The sequence below is a fragment of the Phaseolus vulgaris genome, chromosome 10, assembly GCF_000499845.2.
Source record: "Phaseolus vulgaris cultivar G19833 chromosome 10, P. vulgaris v2.0, whole genome shotgun sequence".
Lineage (NCBI taxonomy): Eukaryota > Viridiplantae > Streptophyta > Magnoliopsida > Fabales > Fabaceae > Phaseolus > Phaseolus vulgaris.
Window position 1 is genome coordinate 36,356,709 of NC_023750.2, and position 21,982 is coordinate 36,378,690.

General features: G+C 31.0%; 2 protein-coding genes across 3 annotated transcripts; one reads left to right on the plus strand and one right to left on the minus strand.

Annotated features, from left to right (window-relative positions):
* Positions 1–30: 30 nt before the first annotated feature.
* LOC137819128 (F-box/kelch-repeat protein SKIP4) lies at positions 31–3,061 on the plus strand. The gene is made up of 3 exons (XM_068622888.1): positions 31–99; positions 1,183–1,694; positions 2,353–3,061. The coding sequence occupies exons 2-3, from the start codon at positions 1,204–1,206 to the stop codon at positions 2,969–2,971; spliced, it is 1,110 nt and encodes a 369-aa protein (XP_068478989.1). The 5' UTR covers positions 31–99; positions 1,183–1,203; the 3' UTR covers positions 2,972–3,061.
* A 5,272-nt stretch (positions 3,062–8,333) lies between these two features.
* LOC137818770 (acyl-CoA hydrolase 2-like) lies at positions 8,334–19,494 on the minus strand. 2 transcript variants are annotated; one of them, XM_068622376.1, is made up of 17 exons: positions 19,158–19,494; positions 18,908–19,000; positions 18,432–18,499; positions 17,942–18,023; positions 17,289–17,335; positions 17,026–17,151; positions 16,471–16,548; positions 16,193–16,280; positions 14,678–14,790; positions 12,787–12,849; positions 12,652–12,707; positions 10,328–10,432; positions 10,100–10,156; positions 9,160–9,261; positions 8,979–9,027; positions 8,602–8,670; positions 8,334–8,511 (listed from the first exon to the last, which is right to left on the minus strand). In XM_068622376.1, exons 1-17 carry the CDS (start codon positions 19,195–19,197, stop codon positions 8,434–8,436), a joined length of 1,314 nt encoding a protein of 437 aa, XP_068478477.1. In that variant the 5' UTR covers positions 19,198–19,494; the 3' UTR covers positions 8,334–8,433. The 2 variants fall into 2 exon arrangements, with proteins under 2 accessions (XP_068478477.1, XP_068478478.1); XM_068622377.1 differs by lacking the exon at positions 8,979–9,027 and having other exon boundaries at positions 19,158–19,408.
* Between the last annotated feature and the right edge of the window lie 2,488 nt (positions 19,495–21,982).

Genomic DNA, 21,982 nt, shown 5'->3' on the forward strand with positions numbered 1-21,982 from the left:
TTGTTATCAACGACACTATAAATATCTCGTGGACTGCTATAGAAATCTTTTTTCTTTGTTTTGCCGCAGTTCTTAGTCGAATCCCTTTGTTGGTGTCAGGTGAGTCTCTTTCTCCATTCCTCCTATCACAAAAATAAACAAAAAAAAAAATGAATTGGTTTTCTTATTATATTGATCTTCGATTCGTATCTCCCGGATTGTTTTGGCGTTTACTTTCAAATTTGAAATTTTTGGAATGGATGAGAAATTTTGTGTGCCCCTTTGGCTTTTAGATCTGGAATTGCAATGATTCTGGGAAAGGGTATGTAAAGAAGTTATCTTTTGCATTTATTCTTGAATGGGTTGCTTCTGGTTTTGCATGTGGTCTAGCTCTGGTCTAGGTTTATATTAGGACTATATTTGGATTCTTTTTTGGGAGTGTGATGCTGAGAATGATTAGGAAGCTTGTGATTGTAGTTTGATAGTTTCTCCATTTATGGCTGATTTGTGGGCAGTTGGGAACCCTGCTTGTGTTTTGCTTATGTGACTTGGGCACTGATATTCTTTGCCTCAATATTATGCTTGAAGTTAAATTTGTATTTTCTTTCATATAATTTGACAGAAGAAGTTTGTTTCTCCTTTTTGGGTTGTCTGGTTGTGTGTTTTGATAACTAATGCCTGCAAAATGGAATAGACTTATTTTTGTAAATTGTGTTTGTAAAGGTGAAGGTATTTCACATCATGGTTAAGCTACACATGTTCATGTTCTGTAGGGGATATAATGAAGAAATTATTGGCATATGTGGGTCGAAGGAGAAGGAAAATTTCTTTATAGCTAGAAACTATAGACATTTTTGGAGGTTGATATTTTATAATTAGTCTGCTGTCTGTTTAGTGAGGCTTGTAATCTGATTAAAGTGTCTGCAGTCTGTTTATGTTTAAAAAAGGGTTAAATTACATGATCTGTGCACTCTTTTCATGTCAATGTTAAGCTTTAAAAACTGTACAGTGCTGGTCTGACAAAACTTGATCTTGTTTGTGTCTTGACACAGCCTTTGAGTTTTATATCTGTCATGATATTACTTTCAGCTTGGGATCATATTGGCTAGATGTTTGTTGTGCAATGTACGCATAGATAGTTGAAAGGGCAAGTGCAATCTTGATCTGATAAGAGTTTTACCAACATTTATCCTTTCTATTCAGGTCCTCTTTTTTTACTATCCAATGGAGAATGTAAATGATGAAAAAGAATCTTCAAATAGTGTCAATGAAGTAGAAGACACCAATTCTGCACTTATTTGTGGCCTTCCAGATGATATTTCTCTAATGTGTCTGGCAAGAGTTCCTAGAAAATATCATCCAGTCCTGAAGTGTGTCTCAAAGAGATGGAGGGACTTAATTTGCAACGAAGAGTGGTGCACTTATCGTCAGAAGCACAAACTGGATGAGACCTGGATTTATGCTCTGTGCAGGGACAAATTAAATGAGACTTTCTGTTATGTTTTGGATCCAACCGCCTCAGGAAGATATTGGAAGCTCGTTGATGGTCTTCCACCTCACATATCAAAAAGAAAAGGCATTGGTTTTGAAGCTTTGGGAAATAAGCTATTTTTATTGGGTGGTTGCAGATGGTCAAGAGATTGTACTGATGAGGTTTATTCATATGATGCTTCCTCAAACTGTTGGGTTCAAGCTGCTTCCATGCCAACTGCTAGGTAAATATCCTTATGTCATTTCCTTTAGGAAGCTAAGTTTGTATGTGCTAGGTGAATATCAATCTGCTAGGATTTTTCATCATAGATTTTAGGTAGAGTTGTTGCAGTTACTTGAGTTTTGAAGGATTGTTGATACCAGAAAACTAGAGATAGCCACAAACTAAGTATTTTACTTGAAAGAAAATAGCTTATATATATGGCATCCAAATAATTTATTTTCATGATTTGTGACTTCTATCCTCTGTTTAATTGGACTTGGGTATGGGTCCAATACGTACCAAAAAAGTACCCATATGTACCAAAATTGAAGTACCCAGTTTTTCTTTGTAAAATATTTCTGGTACAGCATGATTTTAGGACTACGTATCCTTCAGATTTAAGAAATAAGGTTTCTCTCCATTCTAAAAACACAGTTATCCTTATGCTGTGATTCACTTTTTTCTACAGAGCTTTTGTTTTGAAAGTATAGTTTTAATTAACAACTACTTTGACATCATGCTCTCGTAACATTGACAAAGAATTATTGGTACTTATTTTATTTGTCAATTTAGCTGTCTAAATTTTACTATTGAAGTTGAAATTGCATGTTGTCTTTGTCGGCCTTTGTTAGCCCCTAGCAATGAAGACATCACTGGTTTCTTTTACCAAAAACTTTCAGGTGCTTCTTTGCTTGTGAAGTTTTGGATGAAAAACTATATGCTATTGGAGGATTAGTTTCAAATCCAAGCTATTCTCATTCTTGGGATACTTTTGACCCTCTGACAAATTGTTGGAGATCTCAGAGAGATGTTATTATTATTTCTGATGTTGAAGATTCAGTGATTCTTGATGGGAAGATATATGTTCGATTTTCCAGATATCCTGTAACTCCTTATGTAAGTGCTATTGTATATGAACCATCAAGTGGCACATGGCAGTATGCAGATGCTGACATGGTTTCAGGGTGGACAGGCCCTGCAGTTGTTGTGGATGACACCCTTTATGTCTTGGATCAAACTTTGGGAACTAGGTTAATGATGTGGCACAAAGAGAGACGCCAGTGGATACCTGTTGGAAAACTATCACCATTGCTTACTAGACCACCTTGTCAGCTTGTGGCAGTTGGTAGAAGCATTTTCATTGTTGGGAAAATGCTTAGCACTGTGGTTGTTGATGTTGGTGATTTGGGGAATGAGGGCCAGGTGATGACGACTTCTTCCATACCAGGACTGGCTTCTTCCATACCAAGATTGTCATCTGATTTCACTGTAATAAGTTGTAAATGCTTGTCTATCTAATCGTTGAGTTTTTGTGTTTATTCATGTTAAGATACATGTATCAATGTTACATAGTTTTATTTTGGTTTAATACCACTTTTCGTCTCTTTATTAATGTGCAAAAAATAATTCTGTCTATTAGCTTTTAAAATGTTCAATGTGGACTAAACTGTTTTAAAAATAATTTAATGTTGTCCCTAATATTTTGATACACAAAGTGAAGTGATAGATATGAACTTTAATTTGAAATACATGTAAAGGTTCATTTGAAACACATCATTCGTAGACATTTGATAAGGTAGAAATTTTATGTGATTCGAGGTTGTTGTCAAAGGACTAATTGTGAGATTTGGAGAGTGATATTGTGTATTGTAGGGATGATGATTAGATTTTTGTCGTTGGTTTATGTAGTGAATGGTTTTCTATTGATTTTGTAAGGTGAATCTCACTTTGTAGACTTTAATTGTTTTGAGATTCCTTGGTTTAGGGGTTTATGATGGAATTAAATATTATTTTTTGAGGTTTTAATTGTGTAGTTTATTAATTTCATTCTACTTTGTCAATTAAGTAGGGTTTAGACCCCGCAACGTAGAAATTTTGTTCATAATCTACCATTTAATGGACTAAAATATGTTGATGGATAAGTAGTCATGTGACCTAGATAGATAAAGTTATTTTTGAGATATCAGACATGAGGTATATAACAATGAAGGAGTTGTAGTATTCTCATGGTAGGTTGCACAAACAATAATGATGCAATTAATATGGTCAACATTGCAAAGCGATATGGTAAAATATATTTGTTTGTGGTACACATTGTGTCTGAACCTTAAATATTGATAATCTTTTGGAATATAAGACTGGGAATGAGGTTGAGAGTGGTAATGTGGGTGAGAGGGAGGTGGAGAAGGGGAATGAGGAAGGGGTTCAAAGAGAGATTGTGGTTGGGGTTGAGAGTGAGGTTGAGTGTGATAATGAGAATGAAGAGGCTGAGGCTGATTATGACCATCAATTTGAGCAGGCTGAGAGTGGTCATGTGGCTGATACTAAGTCTAACACTATGAATGATGGTGAGGTCAAGCTGAAAAGATTATTGTGGAGGATTATGAGAGTGACATGTGGATGAAGTTGATAACGTTTTAGAAGATTTTTCTTGGTTAAGGGACCCCAATGAAGAACTTAGGGATGTGGAAATTGAAGATGATATTGACAATGAAAGGAAGGAAGGATTATGTGAAGGAAATGTTGAAGTTGATATGGAAGAGGAAATATGTACTTCCAAGAGAAAGAGGAAAAGAAGTACAGGAGTAAGAGAAACACCAATGAAAGATTATGAACCACATTGTGAGGATGATTTGCAATTATTGGGTGATGATAATAACCCAATTGATGACATAAGTGTGAATGACGGAGGACTGTCAAAAACTGAGTGAGAGTTAGAAGATTTGAGGAAGATGATGATGAGTCACGAAGTAATGATAAATTTGGTATCTTTATAATGCCTAAAAACATTAATTTGGGACCCATTTTACTGAAAAAGAACAGTTTAAAGATGCAATAAGAACATATGTTTTCCATTCGTGGAGAAATTCAAATTTTTTGAAAATGATAACAAAAGAGTTAGGGTTAAATGTAATGGGACACAAGTAAAATGTGAGTGATTTGCATATTGTGGACAATTACCATCAAATAGTTGTTGGCAACAAAGAAACATTAAGAACATACATACTTGTAGTAGCTAATTCAAAGTAAATTTATTTAGTACTAAATGGTTAAGTGAGAAGTTGGAGTCTTGTATTAAACAAAATTCAAATATGAAAAATTCTTACACACACAATAAAGGTGTAAAGAAATGAAATACAACTATTTTAAGGTCAAGGCAAAGTGGGAAATGGAAATGACATCAAGGCATGTGCATGGTTCATTTCAACAATATAAAAAGATTTACAATTATGTCCATGATGTGTTGAGACAAACCTTGGATCAACAGTGAAAGGGAAAATTGAACAAATTAATGGGATCACTGTCTACAACATGATTCATGTATGTTTAAAGGTATGCAAGGATAGTTTTTTGCCCGTAGGTCCATCATTTGTTTAGATGAGTGTTTCTTAAAAGGCTATTATGAAGGTGAACTTTTAAAAATAGTTAGAAGTGACCCTAATGACCAAATATTTTCATTGACATATGCTTTATAGGGATGACAATATGGGATGGGTTGTACGGGCCAACCCAATAAGAAAAAATGCGGGCTAGGTTACCTATTTTAACTTGCTAGTATGCTTAGATTCGCCTTGCATAACTTGTAGTCTATGCAAGCCAAGTGCAAGCCAAGTGCAGGGTGGGACAAACTGACCCATATAATTTATGTATCTTAAAATTCTGTAAATTTCATCCCGCACCTTTATAATTTCTTCCTACTACACCCTTACACTCTCAAAATTTTCAACATTATCTATTTCCAATTCTACAATTTAGAATACAAATTTGTATTTCATATTGTACAATCCAGAATAAAAAATTTGTATTATGCATTGTGTAATTTGAAATACATAGTATTGCAAATTGTACAATCAGAAACACAAATTTTAACTTATAGATCTATAACTTGGAAAGTTTCAAGATTTCACATTTCGAAATTAAAGAAAAAACGTTCAATAAAAAATATCAAAAGGATAATTTGATTATTTTTTTAAGTATGAGATGTAGGAAGAAACTCCCTTCAATCCCTAATTCATAACACCTTCACGAAATTTGGTAAGACTTCATGATTTTTTTATATTGAATAGTTTTTTTGTCTTTTTGAAATGCATAAATTATTTAACTTTCAATATTCATCAAATTTAGTAATTAAACTTAAGTCATTTTTATAATAAAATTTAAATATGATATTATATATATATATATATATTATAGATATTGTTTTATATATTTTTTAATTAGAATAGTAATTTGCATTTGTCTATTTGTATTATCTTAAAAAATTATATATTTAAAATGTATATATTTAACAAAATATTTTATTAGTTAATTTATAAGTACGATTAAAATTTAAATTTCATTGAAAATTAAAATATTAGAATAATTTTTTATACATATTTTATTATGCATATTTTTTTAGAATAATATTATGAAACTATTTACTTAATTCATTTAAATAAGAAAAATAACTAACTTAATAACAAAATTTATATTTGAAGATTATTTTTTCATTAATTTAAAAAAATATATTACTTATTTGGGTTGACCTATAGACTCGCGAGCCAACTCTTGTGCAGGGTGAACCAATAAAATAAATCCGTATTTTCTTCGTGAGGCAGGCCAACCTGGCCCACATTTGCAAGCCAAATGCGGAGACCCATATTGTCATCACTAATATTTTAGTTGAGGTTGAGAAGAATGACTTATGATCATGGTTTTTACAACTATTAATTTAAGATTTGGTATGTGCAATAGTGTGTACCTCAGACACATTCATCTCCTACCAACAAATAGGTATGTATTGCATCTGACTTGTGTATGTTTTTCTATATGAATTGCATATGACTTGTGTACGTATCCAATTTGGTAGGGTTTGCTAGCCATGCTAGAAATTTTACCTGGAGTTGATCAACAATTTTGTGCTAGACATCTGTATTCTAAGTTTAGAAGGAAATTTTTGGTGGAAAATTTGAAAACTGTTATGTGGAAGGCAACAACAATTACGTAAATGCAAGCATGAGAGAGAGAGGGAGAGAGAGAGAGTTAAAGATGAGGGAGATTAAGGATGTTAATATGTGACTTTTATATGTAAAACAGTTGTTTTGACGACTAGTTGTTTGGGATAAGACATGTCTCCCTCATTGAAGATAATTTTGTTGTCGATTTGGACGAAAAGGGAGTGTAGTTTTAAAAAGTGGATGGTCATTAGCACCCCTTATCATTCGTTGCAATGAAGTTTTTGAATTTGAATGGAGTTGACTTCATCTCAAATTGCTTCAAGAAGATGACATATGAGTGAGTATGCCCCAATTGTATTTCCAATTAATGGTCAAATTTTGTGCAAGAAAACTTCATGTCCTTATGTACTTCCACCATCTAAGAAGAGGTTGTTTTAAAGACCCAAAAAGAATAGAAGGTTGGTGTAGGTGCAGTTGACTAGGGGATTTGAATGAAGCCTTAGACTTTTTTTGTGTGTAGTGGATAATTAGATTATCTGGTTAGACCGTCTAATGAATCATATAGTAAGATTGTTTAACACATTGTTTAGTAAAATTGTCTAGCAGATCGTCGAATAATGAGAATTAAAGCAACAACAAGAATAAAGAGATATCAACACAAAAGATTTATCTTGGTTAACCCAAATTCGAGATATATTTAATTCTCTTAAGCAATTGCTTAAAAGTTTCCACTAACCAACTAGTTATAACAAGTATTCTCACATTTCCAAGTTCAACAAGTCTTCTCACATCTTTAGGTTACAATAAGTATTATCACCTCTCCAGGTTACAACTTTTTAACCTCCCTCTGAGATTAGGAACTCTCTAAAGAAACAATAAAAAAAAGAACACAAAGAAAGCTCAGATAGATATTACTTTACAACATGAAGAATTAAAATGGTTAAATACTTAACCCACTAAATTAGACACTTTAATAACTAGATTAAACACTCACTACAACTTTTCTATATTTTCAACAAAATTACTAATGTGGATTTTGTTGCTTAACTTGACTTACTTTGTTTGCTCATTTAATATATATATATATATATATATATATATATAAATTTAGCTTTAATCCTTGAATTGGTTAATGTTGAATTTTGCATTATCTTCTATCTTCATCTGTCTGATACACGATTCTAAAATATAACATAAAGCTTGGATTTATAATTTTTCAATTTGTTTTTGCTTTGAATCTGTCTAATAAAAATAATTCAAAAGTAATCACAATATGGGTTAGTAAAAAAAAATTCAAACTTAAATTGATAATTATCTTGTTCCCAATTTCTCTATCCAAACACACTCCAAGCATTTATTTGCATTTTATTGTACCATCTAATTATACAAAGTGAAATTTACGTAGATTACATGATTAATACTAAATAATAATTTAAAAAATGGTTTAAATCATTATTTGTCAATTATGAAATTAATAATTATACTATCAATTATGAATATATAATTTGAACTTTTTAGAGTAACCTTGCGATGAGTTAGGTTTCACTTGTATAACCTGTTTTATATGGTACTAAATCCATGGTATATTGTTCTTTTTATCAACAAATATTTGTTAATATGTTAAGGAGGGATCCAAACTCCACCTATCTCCCTCTCATAATCTTTTATCACAAAGTCAATCCTATCCTTATATCTCAAAATCCATGGTTTATACGAGAAAAACATTTTTAGAACAAAATATAAATTTACATATATAATTGAATTATTAATATAGTATGGATACGAGAGAATTCTAAAAATAAAACTATAAAAGGGATACATTGTTCACAACTTGGATTTAATGGCTGATTTTCGTTGATTAATTTTCCTGGCTAGTCCTTCTTGAACCAATGATACGAGAAGCTGCAAGATTAACAGAGTAGCAGGTGTAAAAAATAAAAGATAAACAGGGAAAGAGGGAAAATGAATTGATATAATGTGGTCATGCTTTACCTCTCCCTTCTGATTGAACATTTGGCCGGTCACAAAGACGCGTGCACTATGGGCACTAGGAGTAAAGATCTGTACAGCCAAATGTATTTACAATCAACACAGAAATAAATAAAATGGATTTTAGTATAACAGAACTTTGATAAAATTAATTTTGAACTGTCCAATGTTAAATTTTATATTGAAACAAGTGCCATCATCTGTGAAATTGTTTTTCGTAGTAAACCAAATAGGACTGCAACTGATAAATGAATAACAGTTTACTGAATTTTGATTTGTCATTGATCAGAAACTGAATAATTTTATGAAAAATTCTTTTGCTGTAATTTCCCCCCAAAATTAAACGTGAGAAACAAGAATGAAACTAATACGAAACTCACCGCAAATAGCACCCAATCATCAGCTTTTACAGATCGGTGAAACCACATACTGAAATAAAATTTCAAAAAAGCAAGAAAGGAAAATTCATACCTTGAAAACTTGTTGCACATGACCAACATTTCTAATGTTAACCAATAAACTATTTAGCTCACCAAGAGGATTAGGATTTCAAATACTTACGAGTGGTCCAGACTAACAGAACGTGTCCTGAAATCCTTCTCACGGTGGGGATTCAAACTTACTTGAAGAAATATTAGATCTGAAGCAAATGCCACCACGCACCTGCAATGCGTAGTATGAAAAAGTAATGAAATGCAAGAAATCAAATACCACTTCTTGAATTCTTCATTCAATCTTTGGAAAATTTTATGTGCTGTTTAAGTATGTTAAAGAGTATTAAAATTATCCAGAGATGCAGGTTCAAAATATATGCATATGGTACGACCATATTTTTGGCAATTTCCATTTCTTCAAACTCTGGCAAGTAATCCTTTATTTATCAGGAGAATTTTTCAGTAGCAAGACAGATTTCTGCTAAGTAGCTCCAGAATTACATGTGTACTATATGCGACCGAGAAGTCTTGGCACAAGAAACTGATGACAACATACTAATAAAAACGAGTAGAACATAGATCCACAAGGCCCAAAATGATCTTGGAAACTGACACACACACGGGGAAACTAATGCGACATTTAATTAAGAATGGCACTAATCCCCAATCAACCACACTAAACTGCTCTTACTGTCAAATTAATACAGGATTAACTACCCTAATAGAGGTCCATCCATGAACAGGCCCAATCCAAACTCTAAATAGGTTAGCACATGACAGGTAAACATTACATTATTCAATAGTATTTATTACTCATATAAGATAAATATATCTAACTAATTTGAGTGTCAGAATACTTTTTACAGGTCCACCGTCACCCTGTCGGACCCAAGATAAACAAGCATAACCTTTCAAACAGATCATCACAGAATAAGCACAGCGGCAATAGTCAAGGACGGTGCGTTTAAGAACAACATGCATTACGGGAATCTTAATTCAATTACCAGTTCTGCTATATAACACTTGGAGAACCAGACACATCTAAAGTAAATATATAAGATATGTACCTATGCAAGGCTTGATCATCTGAAAGTTTTCCCTTTGCTCTAAACCAGTATCTCAAACTGCAAACAGTAGTTACACAAGTTTCAATGATATCTAGCATTTAAAAAAGCAGACATTAAGGTTAGATTTGTAAAAGAAAGGAGTGCGATGTTCCCTTCCAAATCTTTCACATTGCTTAAAAGGTCAGTATAATAGTAAGAAAAAAATTGCAGACCGAGCATCAGCCTAACCTTGGAGGAGATTTTGTCATATTTGTTGAAATTTCATATTCACATAATCGTATCTCTATGGGCCAGGGGATGAATTGAGATGTAGCTACTTTGTTCCGGTAGGATCTGATGCAACAAATTGTCATTATAATTCAGAAAATCATCATGCAAGTGATCAATGTACACTACAAGAAAATAATTAAATATAAATTAATTTTAAAGATCAAAATAATTAGTTACTATTTAATTAAATTAGAGACCATTTTATAAACTAAAAAAATTATTAGTATGTAAAGTAGTTTCTATTATTAATAAAAATTTATAAAATAGTTTCTAAATTGATATCTAAACATTAACTATCAAGATTTTAACTACTTACTATTTTATATTTTAAATTAGTTTCTATTAGTCTTTTAGACACTAATTTATAATCTAAAATATTAGTAGCTAAAATCTTTGGATATCAATTTAAAAACCATTTTATAAATTTTTATTAATAATAAAAACCACTTTAAATACCAATAATTTTTTAGTCTCTAAAATAATATCTAATTTAGTTAATATACTAACTAATTATTGTGTCTTTAAATTTGGTTACTATTTAATGATTTCTTGCAGTGATAGTTCAAAAATCATGCCACACTTTGGCCAAAAAAGAAGTATTCACAAGTCAGTGATGATAGTGCATCTAGAACTAAAATGCTTAACGTAAAACTCACTGAAAATCCTTACATCTAAGAGAGTATCATCAGAGCATCCCGTGGATAATTATGTAACAGTGGGTCACTCAATTACCATAACTCTAGTTTTTTTAATAATGATACAGAAACCTGAAAATCATGACAGTTTTCTTGCATTTTTCAAATAATTAATTCAAATTTCCACAGGAAAATATTGAAGGACTTGTATGGTTTGGGAAAACATGTTATGTTATGTTTGTACTTCCTGTTTTCACACACAATTACAGAAGTGTCACTTTGTTTCTTGTGTTCAAAAGTTTTATAAGAAATAATTAAAACATTCTGTTGTTTTCAGTATTTCCTATACAATCATTTGAAAACAAAAGATACATTTAATACAAGATGACATTTTTGTGAACATGATGGGAAAAAAGTTATAAAAATTAAGAAAATCGGAAACCAAACAAATCATAAAGAAACATAGTTTTGATAATCTCTTCATTGGGCTTATTATCTCACAATATCTCTTGTTAAACCAGTACTTTAAAAGAAACAAATTCCAGTGAGAATATCTGGTGTGATGTTTTCTACAGTTTTACCAATTGAGAATCAGAAAACATTATGTTTCACTGAATCTTTACAATGTGGTTAAGAGAACTATATTAAGAATTAGCGAAAATCTAATCTTCAAAAGTGTGCAGTTCTTAATTGATGCAAGATATCCTTGGAATGAGTATATCCACCAATTTAAGAATTGTTTATTAGCCCTTGGCATTTTAACTCTAACATCTTTAAGAAAATATCATACTATAAATACCAAAATACTGATTTGTTCTTGATGAATTTTTCCACAATTCACAATATCTAAAACCAAAAAAATGTTATTACAGCCATGAATTCATTATTTGTCAAAACAAAAAAATGGGAATGCAAATCTTTCAAATAAACCCTGACACATTTGTTGGCAGTTGCGACAACTCAAAATGTAAAATGATATAAAAGCAGCAATTTAATTGATTTACAAAATAGCAATAAAAACTGAACAGGGATAGTCCAACAACTCTAGCTGAAGAAGCCTTTACAAGATTAGCCGTATAAGTTTCTTAAAATTAGAAATCTAGTGATATAATCTACTTAAGAACAAATATATCAAGTGCAAAATATACACTTATGATTCAATCAGCAAATATAAAGGAGGGGTAGTCTTTTCCTTGACTCTTGCTTTTTCAGTAATCATATTTTGAAACTTAGTATGGTTATTGTACTAAAAAAACGAGCTAGCAAAATCCTTGAACAAGTAATACTAAAACAAAGTTTCCACAGGTTTTAAGTTCTTCTGGTTTTGTCCCCAAGAAAACATTTTAATGATAAAGGACCAGGTACCCCAACGTAGTAGTCCCAGGTTCAAATCTTAAAGCAAGGATGGATTAATGGGAAGGATATGGGCTTCACCTGTTGTATAACTCAAATTCCAATAGACAGAAACCAAAATTACTTTCATGTATACCCTTTATATATTGTGACTGATATATTTGATAAATAGAGGAGATCCCATGACCATTTTGCAGTAAACAAACACATCAACATACAAAAGAAGATAAATAAAAACAAATATAGTCTTATAGAACAATATTGCATCAACCATGTCTTTATAATAAATCTTACACTGGTAAACGAGGGTCAGTAAGACGTCTCTCCCGTAGCTCTTCCATTGGCAGAAGCTATAAGAAACAGAACAAAAAATATTAACAATCAGAAGTCTAAAGTAATAAAATATCTTAACAGACAACCACATCTTGCCTTATCTGGAGATGGGACAGATGGTATAGATACTTTCTGGTGAACCATCCCCAGTTCTTCCTTCTGTAGATTAAGAAAATAACAATGATAAATGCGTTATAAATTCAGAGCGTAATTCCCTAACTAGAGCAAGAGATTATATGTTAAAAGAACATGTAAGCTGACAACAACCAGACTGAAGATGCATTAGCCATACTGTGTTTTGCAGTTATGAAAAAATTAAACATAGACAAAAAGAAAGTTATCAGGGAAAATAAAATTTACATTTTTATGTAACAGAACTAGTTTCTTTTTTCTTATTTTGACCTTTAGAAAGAATTATCCAACACAATCTTGAAAACTTGTAGATGTTCTTAGGTAGCACTCATAACATAACAGTTATATATGAATGTTATAGCCTCTTTTGTGGAAATGTGATTCCTTCGACCTGCTTCACCTACTGGATCCATTCTTGATATTTTTTACCATATGAATTTAAATTGTAGTCATAATTATACCCAGAAACCATAAATCCTCAATTCTGTGCAGTTTCCTAAATATATAGTCAAATAGTCTATCAATTTAAATATCAATATTTTTACATTCTTGTTTTATGACAGATGATCTTGGGCTTGTTCACTTGCAGCCAACCATAAAAGACCAAAAACCAGATATTTTATGTCTGCTAAGATACTATCCTGATGGTAACCTAATTCTATTTCCATGTTTCCTTGTTTTAATTAATTTCTTAGAAATTTTGGTTATATTATTTTATATATGTTAAGATACTATCGTGAAGGTTTGATTCACACTGTGTGTAGATAGTGTACAAATTGCTTAGCAATATACAAGAGATATCACTCCCTTTTATCTCAATATTATTGTTAGATATATCTGTTTAGGGTTTAGATATATAAGAAAATCCGATATTTCTTTTTCTTTATTTTAATATAGTATTAGAGCTAAGGTAGAATCCTTGCCTTTTCGGTGAAGTTATGAGATGTCCAAAATCCTCTGTAATTTAAAATAGAATTAGGGTATTTTAAAAATAAATACCAAACAAAAAAATAGTAACAGACAAGTGATCAAGTGGCTTTAATGCAGGTAATACATGCATCAGCAATGATATCCTTTTTCACTATGTTAAATAATTAATGATCTACGTGCCATAACCTAGGTAAAAATATAAACGTTCTCATTTTCAATTCCAGAAGGGGCCCCCTTCTGCAGCACTGTGTTTAATCATCTAGGCCTCCTGTAATTAACGAAGGCAGTGTTATATATCTGCAACATCTTGGATGTTCTTCCGAATGGTATTTTCATCTTTAGAATTTCCTAGTGGTAAAGTCTATAATATTAAGCTAGCTTTATCTATATAAACTAGAGAAGTTATCTTCAATGAAAATGTTTTGACGACTATTCTTCAACGAGAACAATTTTAGAAATTTTTCTTAATTAACTTATCTCTATCAATCTCTTATTTTCATCTTTGTTTCGAAATTGAATTTCAATATTTTTTAAAACAAATTATCAATAGCTAGAAAAACAATGTATCATAATATAAATTGTTTATCATTAATTTAAAATATATTTATATGCTCAAAAATATTTATTTACTATGAATTTTAATTACAATAATATAATTTTTATATATTCAAATGAATTTATTTATTATAAATTTTCGTTATATAAAACAAACATTTATCATTTTCGTTATATATAACACCTGCAGAAATACTAATTTAGTACTAAAATTTGGTTCGACAGATTATATTCCATCGAATATAACAAATAAGTTAAAATATAAATATAAGAGAGAGAGAGAGAGTAAAAGCACAATAAGGCCAAATTCACAAATAAAATAATTATTAAAATATTTAATTCATCTAAGTCAAAAATAATATAAGATTACTTGAAATGAAGCCAACAGAGTGAATATGACAATTCCCTTTTGAATTCCATCTACTTTCCTTGTAGCAAAGCTCCTCCCATCACGGATACGATAAACTTTATATGTAATTGGCACTGTAAAAAAAATGTTCAAACTATGTATAATTTGTTTACAAGCTAAAGCCCAGAAATAAATTTGCAGTACAAGTATGATAATAATGGAATTCACACATGAGACGTTTATCAAATCAATCATAAAGAATATGACATTATTAACTCAAAAGTTAATCCTAAAAAGGGCAAAGTATACGATCTACTCTCTAGTAGAAACTATGAAAGTCAGCATAAAACTAGCTTACAAAATATTTTTCCAACTAAGCCCTAGCATAAGGAATTCATGATAAAAAGATATAGATTAGAAGAAAGCACGGAGTTAAGCTAATGACCAATATAGAGCTTGAAAACTCACTGACGTTTTTTTCCTAAAAAAAGAGGGAATTTCATTGGATGTTAGATGCACTGCGAGCCTTTGAGGCATTGCGGAAAAGATTGTTAGTGGGACCTGTTTATGTGACACCTAATTTTTCAAAACCATTCATCATTGAATGTGATGTTTTGGGGACAGGCATAGGGCTGTTGAACGCAGGAGTGCAGACCCGTTGCTTATTATAGCAAGGCTGTTTTAGATAATAATTTTCTGAAATCAATTATAGCACGCTGCTTTAGCGGTATCCTGCAACATTGCTGTCCTTATATTTTCTGCAAAAATTCAGCCTTCACGGTCAAGAAAGTCTTCACCATCTGTTGAAACAATGAATGACAACTCAAACTAGTAGGACCAATAGTTGGATTGCAGGTGTGAATATGAAATCTCACACGGGAGAAAAGTGGACAAATTGAGCAATATCTAAGTGAGAAGACCTGCAACCTAGTTTCGGATGGAAGGTAGTATTAAGTTTACTTATGTGGTTTGTTTGTGACCCATTTATAAAATTCTCCTAGTGCTTTACCCGCCTCATTCCCAACAAGTGGCACTAGGACCACTAATGCGACCAGGTGAACCTTGAGTCAAACACTTCCCTCGTGTTCCCAACAAATAGTATCAATGGCAATGGAATGATCGGCTAAACAACTCAAACAAGTATGGAGTCATGGTGAAATTGGTGGTGAATTTGTGTACAGGAATCCCTTGTATCAAAAGTCTTATTTTTGTGTGTACAATGGCAATAATGAATTTCGAATCTAAGACCTAACATAAACAGCCTAAACCCTTTGCCGTTAAACTTATCTTTGTGGGTTAGCCTCTTTCAACTTCTAAGTTGAATTTCAATAATTTTTTCAAAACAGAATTTTTCTATGGTTAAATTAAAATTAACTTTATACCAAAATTTAAATATTTATCATAAATTAATGGGCAGGATCAGAAAAAGAAGATATAGCTTTCAAGTTTCATAGTTTATGAACCTATGATAGGACACATCTCATCAGGAAAAAGAAATGGAAAGGGAAGTCAAGTCAAGTGATCAAACATGCTTACTTTCTAAATCTCCCGCGAGAATAAAATAGGCATGCAAACTATGAACAACCTTTAGACAGTCAACGGATTTTGATGCTGCGGCCAGTCCCTGCACATTAAACATTTCAGTAATTAATATATGTATCAAAAGTACCACTGACATGGATATCGTGCTATAATTATGGAAGATAATCATACCTGTCCGATCATCTGCCCCCCAAACATTTCAGTAATTAATATATGTATCAAAAGTACCACTGACATGGATATCGTGCTTTAATTATGGAAGATAATCATACCTGTCCGATCATCTGCCCCCCAAACACCTTTCCAAATCTTGGAGCATCTGGAAGAGTAATTCCTTGGAAGATATCTACCTTCCAAAGAGAATAACAAAATGTTTTAGGGCTTAATTCCAGGGTATTACTTCATACCATCAAAGATACACCAAATATATGAACGAATTATATACCAAAATTTTACCATCATAGAGAACTAGGATATTCATATCATTCTATTTTTTCCTACCCTTGTCTAAGAGCAATCAAACATCTATCCATATTCAACAATATTTAAATTGCTGAACCATCTTTACTTTCCCTATTTTTTTATTTTTCACCTGTCTGCATGTTAGCATGTCTTTTCTGAAAGCCATGCACAAACTAGTTGTGAAAAGATCTACGAGGGTCAAAATGAGTACTAAGCAGGCAGTTAAACATACAATTATTTTTCTTGCACAAATAAAATAATCACTCTATAAAAGCCTCAGTTTGTAAACACCTCATCAAGGAGAAATCAATAATCAAATTAATGATATATATATATATATATATATATATATATATTGAGAGCACCTCCAGGGGTTCCAAATGCAATATATTCTCTACAGGTGAGCATGTCTCGACGCAATTTTCGGCTCTCCAGATAGATTTTGGCTGCAGCAGTGTTGAATGCTCATGGGGAAGCACTAAGCATGTCAGCTGCCACATCAAACAATAAGTGTAACTGTTGGAGTTAATAATTCATTTCATTTAAGTGATCTCAGGTGATTGCTTGTACACTCAACCTGAGGTTTTTTGACATTGGAAAGCAGTGAGACAGGAAACTAAAAGGGCACCTTAGACAAAGCAACCACACCTGCCTGGTGAACTGTGTTTGACAAACCTGCAATTAGCAAGTTCACACCATTCTCATGTCTCGAATGACAGAAAATAAATCAAGACAAAAGCAGTACAAGAATTTTGAACAAGACAATAGGGGTGTAATTGGCAAATGAATATCCAACTAATCCAAAGAAAAAGGTTAACGGATAAGAAAAATAGCAGTGGCAAAAGTTCTACAAATTTTGGTGTCAAAAAATAGTATTACAGAGAATGAAGGACTGGAGAAATTATAGCAACCAAAAACTAGTCAATCCTTTTCCTGCTAACTTTAAGCATCTATGTCTCAGATAGATCAATGCTATAGCGGTAAAAGTTAACGAGTGTAAGTAGGGTTGTTGAACTTCTATACTTGTTGTGCAGCAGAAGAAAATAATTACGGTTTACCAAATCATGCCTAAATTACCAGACAAATATGTAGTTTATGGGAAGTGTTGAAGATCCAATATCTATTAGAAATAAATAAGATCAAATTATAATATATAAGTATGGTGTAATACTCACCTTACAAGTTAGTTTTATGAAAGTTTAAACTCACTTCATAATAGGATAAAAGGAAAATACTTAAACAATAAAGTACAATTTGAGGAATAAGAATTAAGTTTACTACCATAACCAAAGTAGTCATATCTTTTCAACTGGAACTCTGGGCGATTTTCATCATTGGCACTAACGGATCCCACAACCTCAGCCTACAAGCAATAAAACAAGATTTCAGCATAAATTTGTTAAATGAAATGCTACTGGTAAAATAAAGCCATTCATGCAGTTTCACTCATAAGTTTAAGCTATTGGGATAAAGTTCATGACATGGTATCTGCTCTATGACCTTGGCCACGAGTTTGATCTTGTTTACTGTTCTCACTTGTAATTACAAAATTGCCACCTAGTCTTCATTTTGTAACCTGTTTTTGAAGATTTGCAATAGACAAAAAAGATTGGCAATAGACAATCTCTCAAGCTCTGCCATTATATTTGCCCCGTGATTGGGGCAGGGTCTTATCAAAACTGCCATATAGAAAATCCTTAGGCAACCCAATGAAACCTGGCTGACAGTTTTTGCTTCTCTAACGTCTAATAACATAACTATATAAGCATACCTCTCCATCCAATATGAAGTACACGCCATCTCCATGTTCACCCTCGCGAACAACATACTCTCCCGGCTCTGCACAAGAATCCATCAATCAAAAATTGAAAATACTAATCCATGCATCTTCCAATTAATGTTTACAAATCCTGAATATGAAGTACCATATTTTTTTAAGAAAAATAAAGACTTCACTAACACCCTAACGAAATTTTAGAGCAATGCTCCGAACATAATTTAAGATAATTACTGGCACAAATTCCAATTTCACGGTCTTAAATCAGTGTTCACAATTACAATTACGTAGCATTGCAGTTTTGTAGGTTTCCACAACCACTATAACTTCGGCAATTACCTAGCCACTTTACTGCATTTTCATGTATCACTACTAATTATCGTAACGCTAATTAATTATCACAATATGATTACAAGTGCAACTGCAATTTACAAACACTATCACAATCCTCAAAAAAAAGGAAAAATTACCACAGCTTTTGACATCCACAAGTTGAGATATCTTCCTCACAGACGAGCTCGGAAGCCTCTGCAGAAGAGGAACGCGTCCGAGAAACTCAAACGCTGCAAATACCAAAATCCAAAAGCGTCAAACTAAAAACGAACCATACAAAAACGCAAACAAACAAAAATCAGCCCCGAAATTCATCTTCATCATGTTTTGATTGCTTAGAGAGAAAAAAAACGGAGAAGCATTTCATGATTTCTCATTGGAACTCACCTTTCTCGTTCTCCATTTTCACGCAGCGATTCAAATTCATTTATGTTTATTCTGTTGAAACACTTAGCACGTGGATGGGGGTGTAGATTGGGTACGGTATATATAGTATAGAGGACGGTGCGGATCCAGTGTGCTGCGGTGTGGGGTTAATCATGGACACGTGGGATTTCAACCAATAATATCGCACCGATGGCCGCGGTGAGAATGAAGTGCGCGAACTGAGTGTTGAATTGTTGAATTGCGGCGTCAACGTGGATAAAGGTGGTCGGCGGGTGCATGAGTTTACGCCGCGGTGGCCCACACCAGATCTACCCTCCACTAAGGGCAGTTTCATTTTTTTTCTCTCTTTCTCTCCATTTCAATATATCCAAATATTCTTGGCAAATAATTCAACAGTTTTTCTATGCACGTGCTGTTTACTCCAACATTTTTTTTTCTTTTTTTTTCCTCAAACATTTGACTCCTATATTTCATAAATTCACAATTTTAATTTATATATATGGTATACATTATTTGTTTTAAATTTGGTATAGTTAGCAATATCTCTATTTATGTTTATATTTTTTAATACAAAATTATGATTTTAAATATTTGTATATGAGATGTAAAAGACAGAAAACAATCGTTGCCATTGTTTCGTACAAATTTTGAAAACAAAAGAAATTAAAAATAAAGTGACAATTTTTTAGTTAAAAAGTAAAAGCAAAAAACAAAATTGTAAGAAAACTTTTATTTAAGCCTTTTTTTTTAATGATTTAATACATGAGATTTATCTAAAGATAAATTTTAAATGAATAAAGATTAGAAAAATTATAAATAAAAAGTTGAATATTATATTTTATTTTATTTTTCTAAAATTCATTGTTTGGAAATTTTGCTATTGTTCCAGAAAAGTTTTACTATAGTTTTTGGACGGATTACAGTAAGAATTGAGTGAATGTTTCGAAGTTAATTTCTCTGTTTACTGAAAATTTGTGTTCTCGAGTTGAATAAAAAACTTTAAATATGAATCTGTAAAATTGGACTCCATCCTTATTTTAATTTGAGTAAAACCTAATAATTCATGAAACAATTCTTAATTTATTTTATTAATAAGTGAGTTTTAAGTCTAATTTAATTTTATAAAATTAATTTAAAGTTATTTTTAATATATTATCAGTATTTAAAATTTATCATAATTATTATTATTTTTTGAATTTATCATTATCAGATTATTATAAAATAATTCATATATTACAAGTTTTATGTAATAGTGCCGACATGAAGAATATGTTGGATATTTATGTGAAAGAATGCATGAGAAAGGAAAAGGTCACATCTCACCACTTCAGAAGAGAGTTGCTTCTGTGACAGCATGCCAATTTTGTACCTTCCAGCAAACCACCGCATTCTTGTTAAATCCGCCCTTTACTTTATAATCATGCTTCTGAGTTTTTTTTTTTTCATAATAGAAGCAAAGAAATTTAAACTTTACTAGATTCTCAAGCAAATTATTGCTCTTTAAAGTGAAATTATTCATTTGTTTAATTATCATTTTATAAAATCAAAAGCAAATAGTTAAAATTGTGAAAAACAACCAGATTTTTTGAGGTTTGTGATTTTTTTTCTTAAAAGATATCTCAAAATATTAAAATATATATTTAAATTATTTTTAATTTTAATTCTTATACTATATCCTAATCAAAACCTAAGAAAGAGGGTTTGTGTTGGAAACTATTTTTTCACTCCCTCTAATAAAGGATTTAAGAGAATGATAATTCGTTTTTTAAAACCAATTTTCCATTCTCTTAAAAAAAAATCATTTATTTTTATAATCTCTTATTGATTTTCACAAACAACATTAATATTTTAACTTTAATGTAATGAAAATAACATCATTAAAATCAATATCAATCCTTTTAAAAATAGAACTCCATCATAATTATTTATAAAAAATATTTTAAAAATAAAAAAAATACATATTTAAATTATCATTAATATTGACGTCTTAAAAATAGAACTCAAAAAAAATACATATTTAAATTGTCATTAATATTTACGTTAAACTATACAAAATTATTGGAACAAGAATATTTACAGGTATATATATAATACCTTCCTAGCATTATAATAGGTTTTGAAAAAAAAAAGTTAACATTCAAAATTAGTGTTATAATTATTGGAACATCTAATTTTCAAAGACACAACTGCCAAACACTTGCTGCGTGGAACTATATAATATTATTTATTAAAATTTAATTTATGTTCATCGTGTTACATACATATTCGGTAGGAAATATGGTATTGTCATAACATATAAATTATAATGAGTTATAGGTTCGGAAGGCTATGTTCTCTAATTATTGGTTTTATTTTTTTACATATAGTTTTGACAAATCAAACAATATTACGTTTCTCATAACTAAGAGATTTAAATATCTTTTTTATTCATGTATTATAATATAAATTAGTTTTCAATTTTTTTAAATTTTTTTTATCATTTAAATACTTATAATATGAAAATAATTATAATTAATAATTTTATATGTAAAATAATTGTTAGATTTTTTAAAAATTTGATATTTATTTTTAAAATTCTTTGTTACTTTGATTATATAACAAAAAATACCCATTTCAATTAATTCTATACAAATATCTGAATAATTTTAAGTTTAAAAAAAATCAATTTTGTGTTATAATACATAAAAAAAATTTAACACATATTTACTATATTCAAAACAAAGCATTGCATTTGCAATTATTTATATGAATGAAATTTAAAATAATATTTTTTATTAAAAAATCACAAAGAAATATAAAATTTGTATCACTCAAACTTTATTACG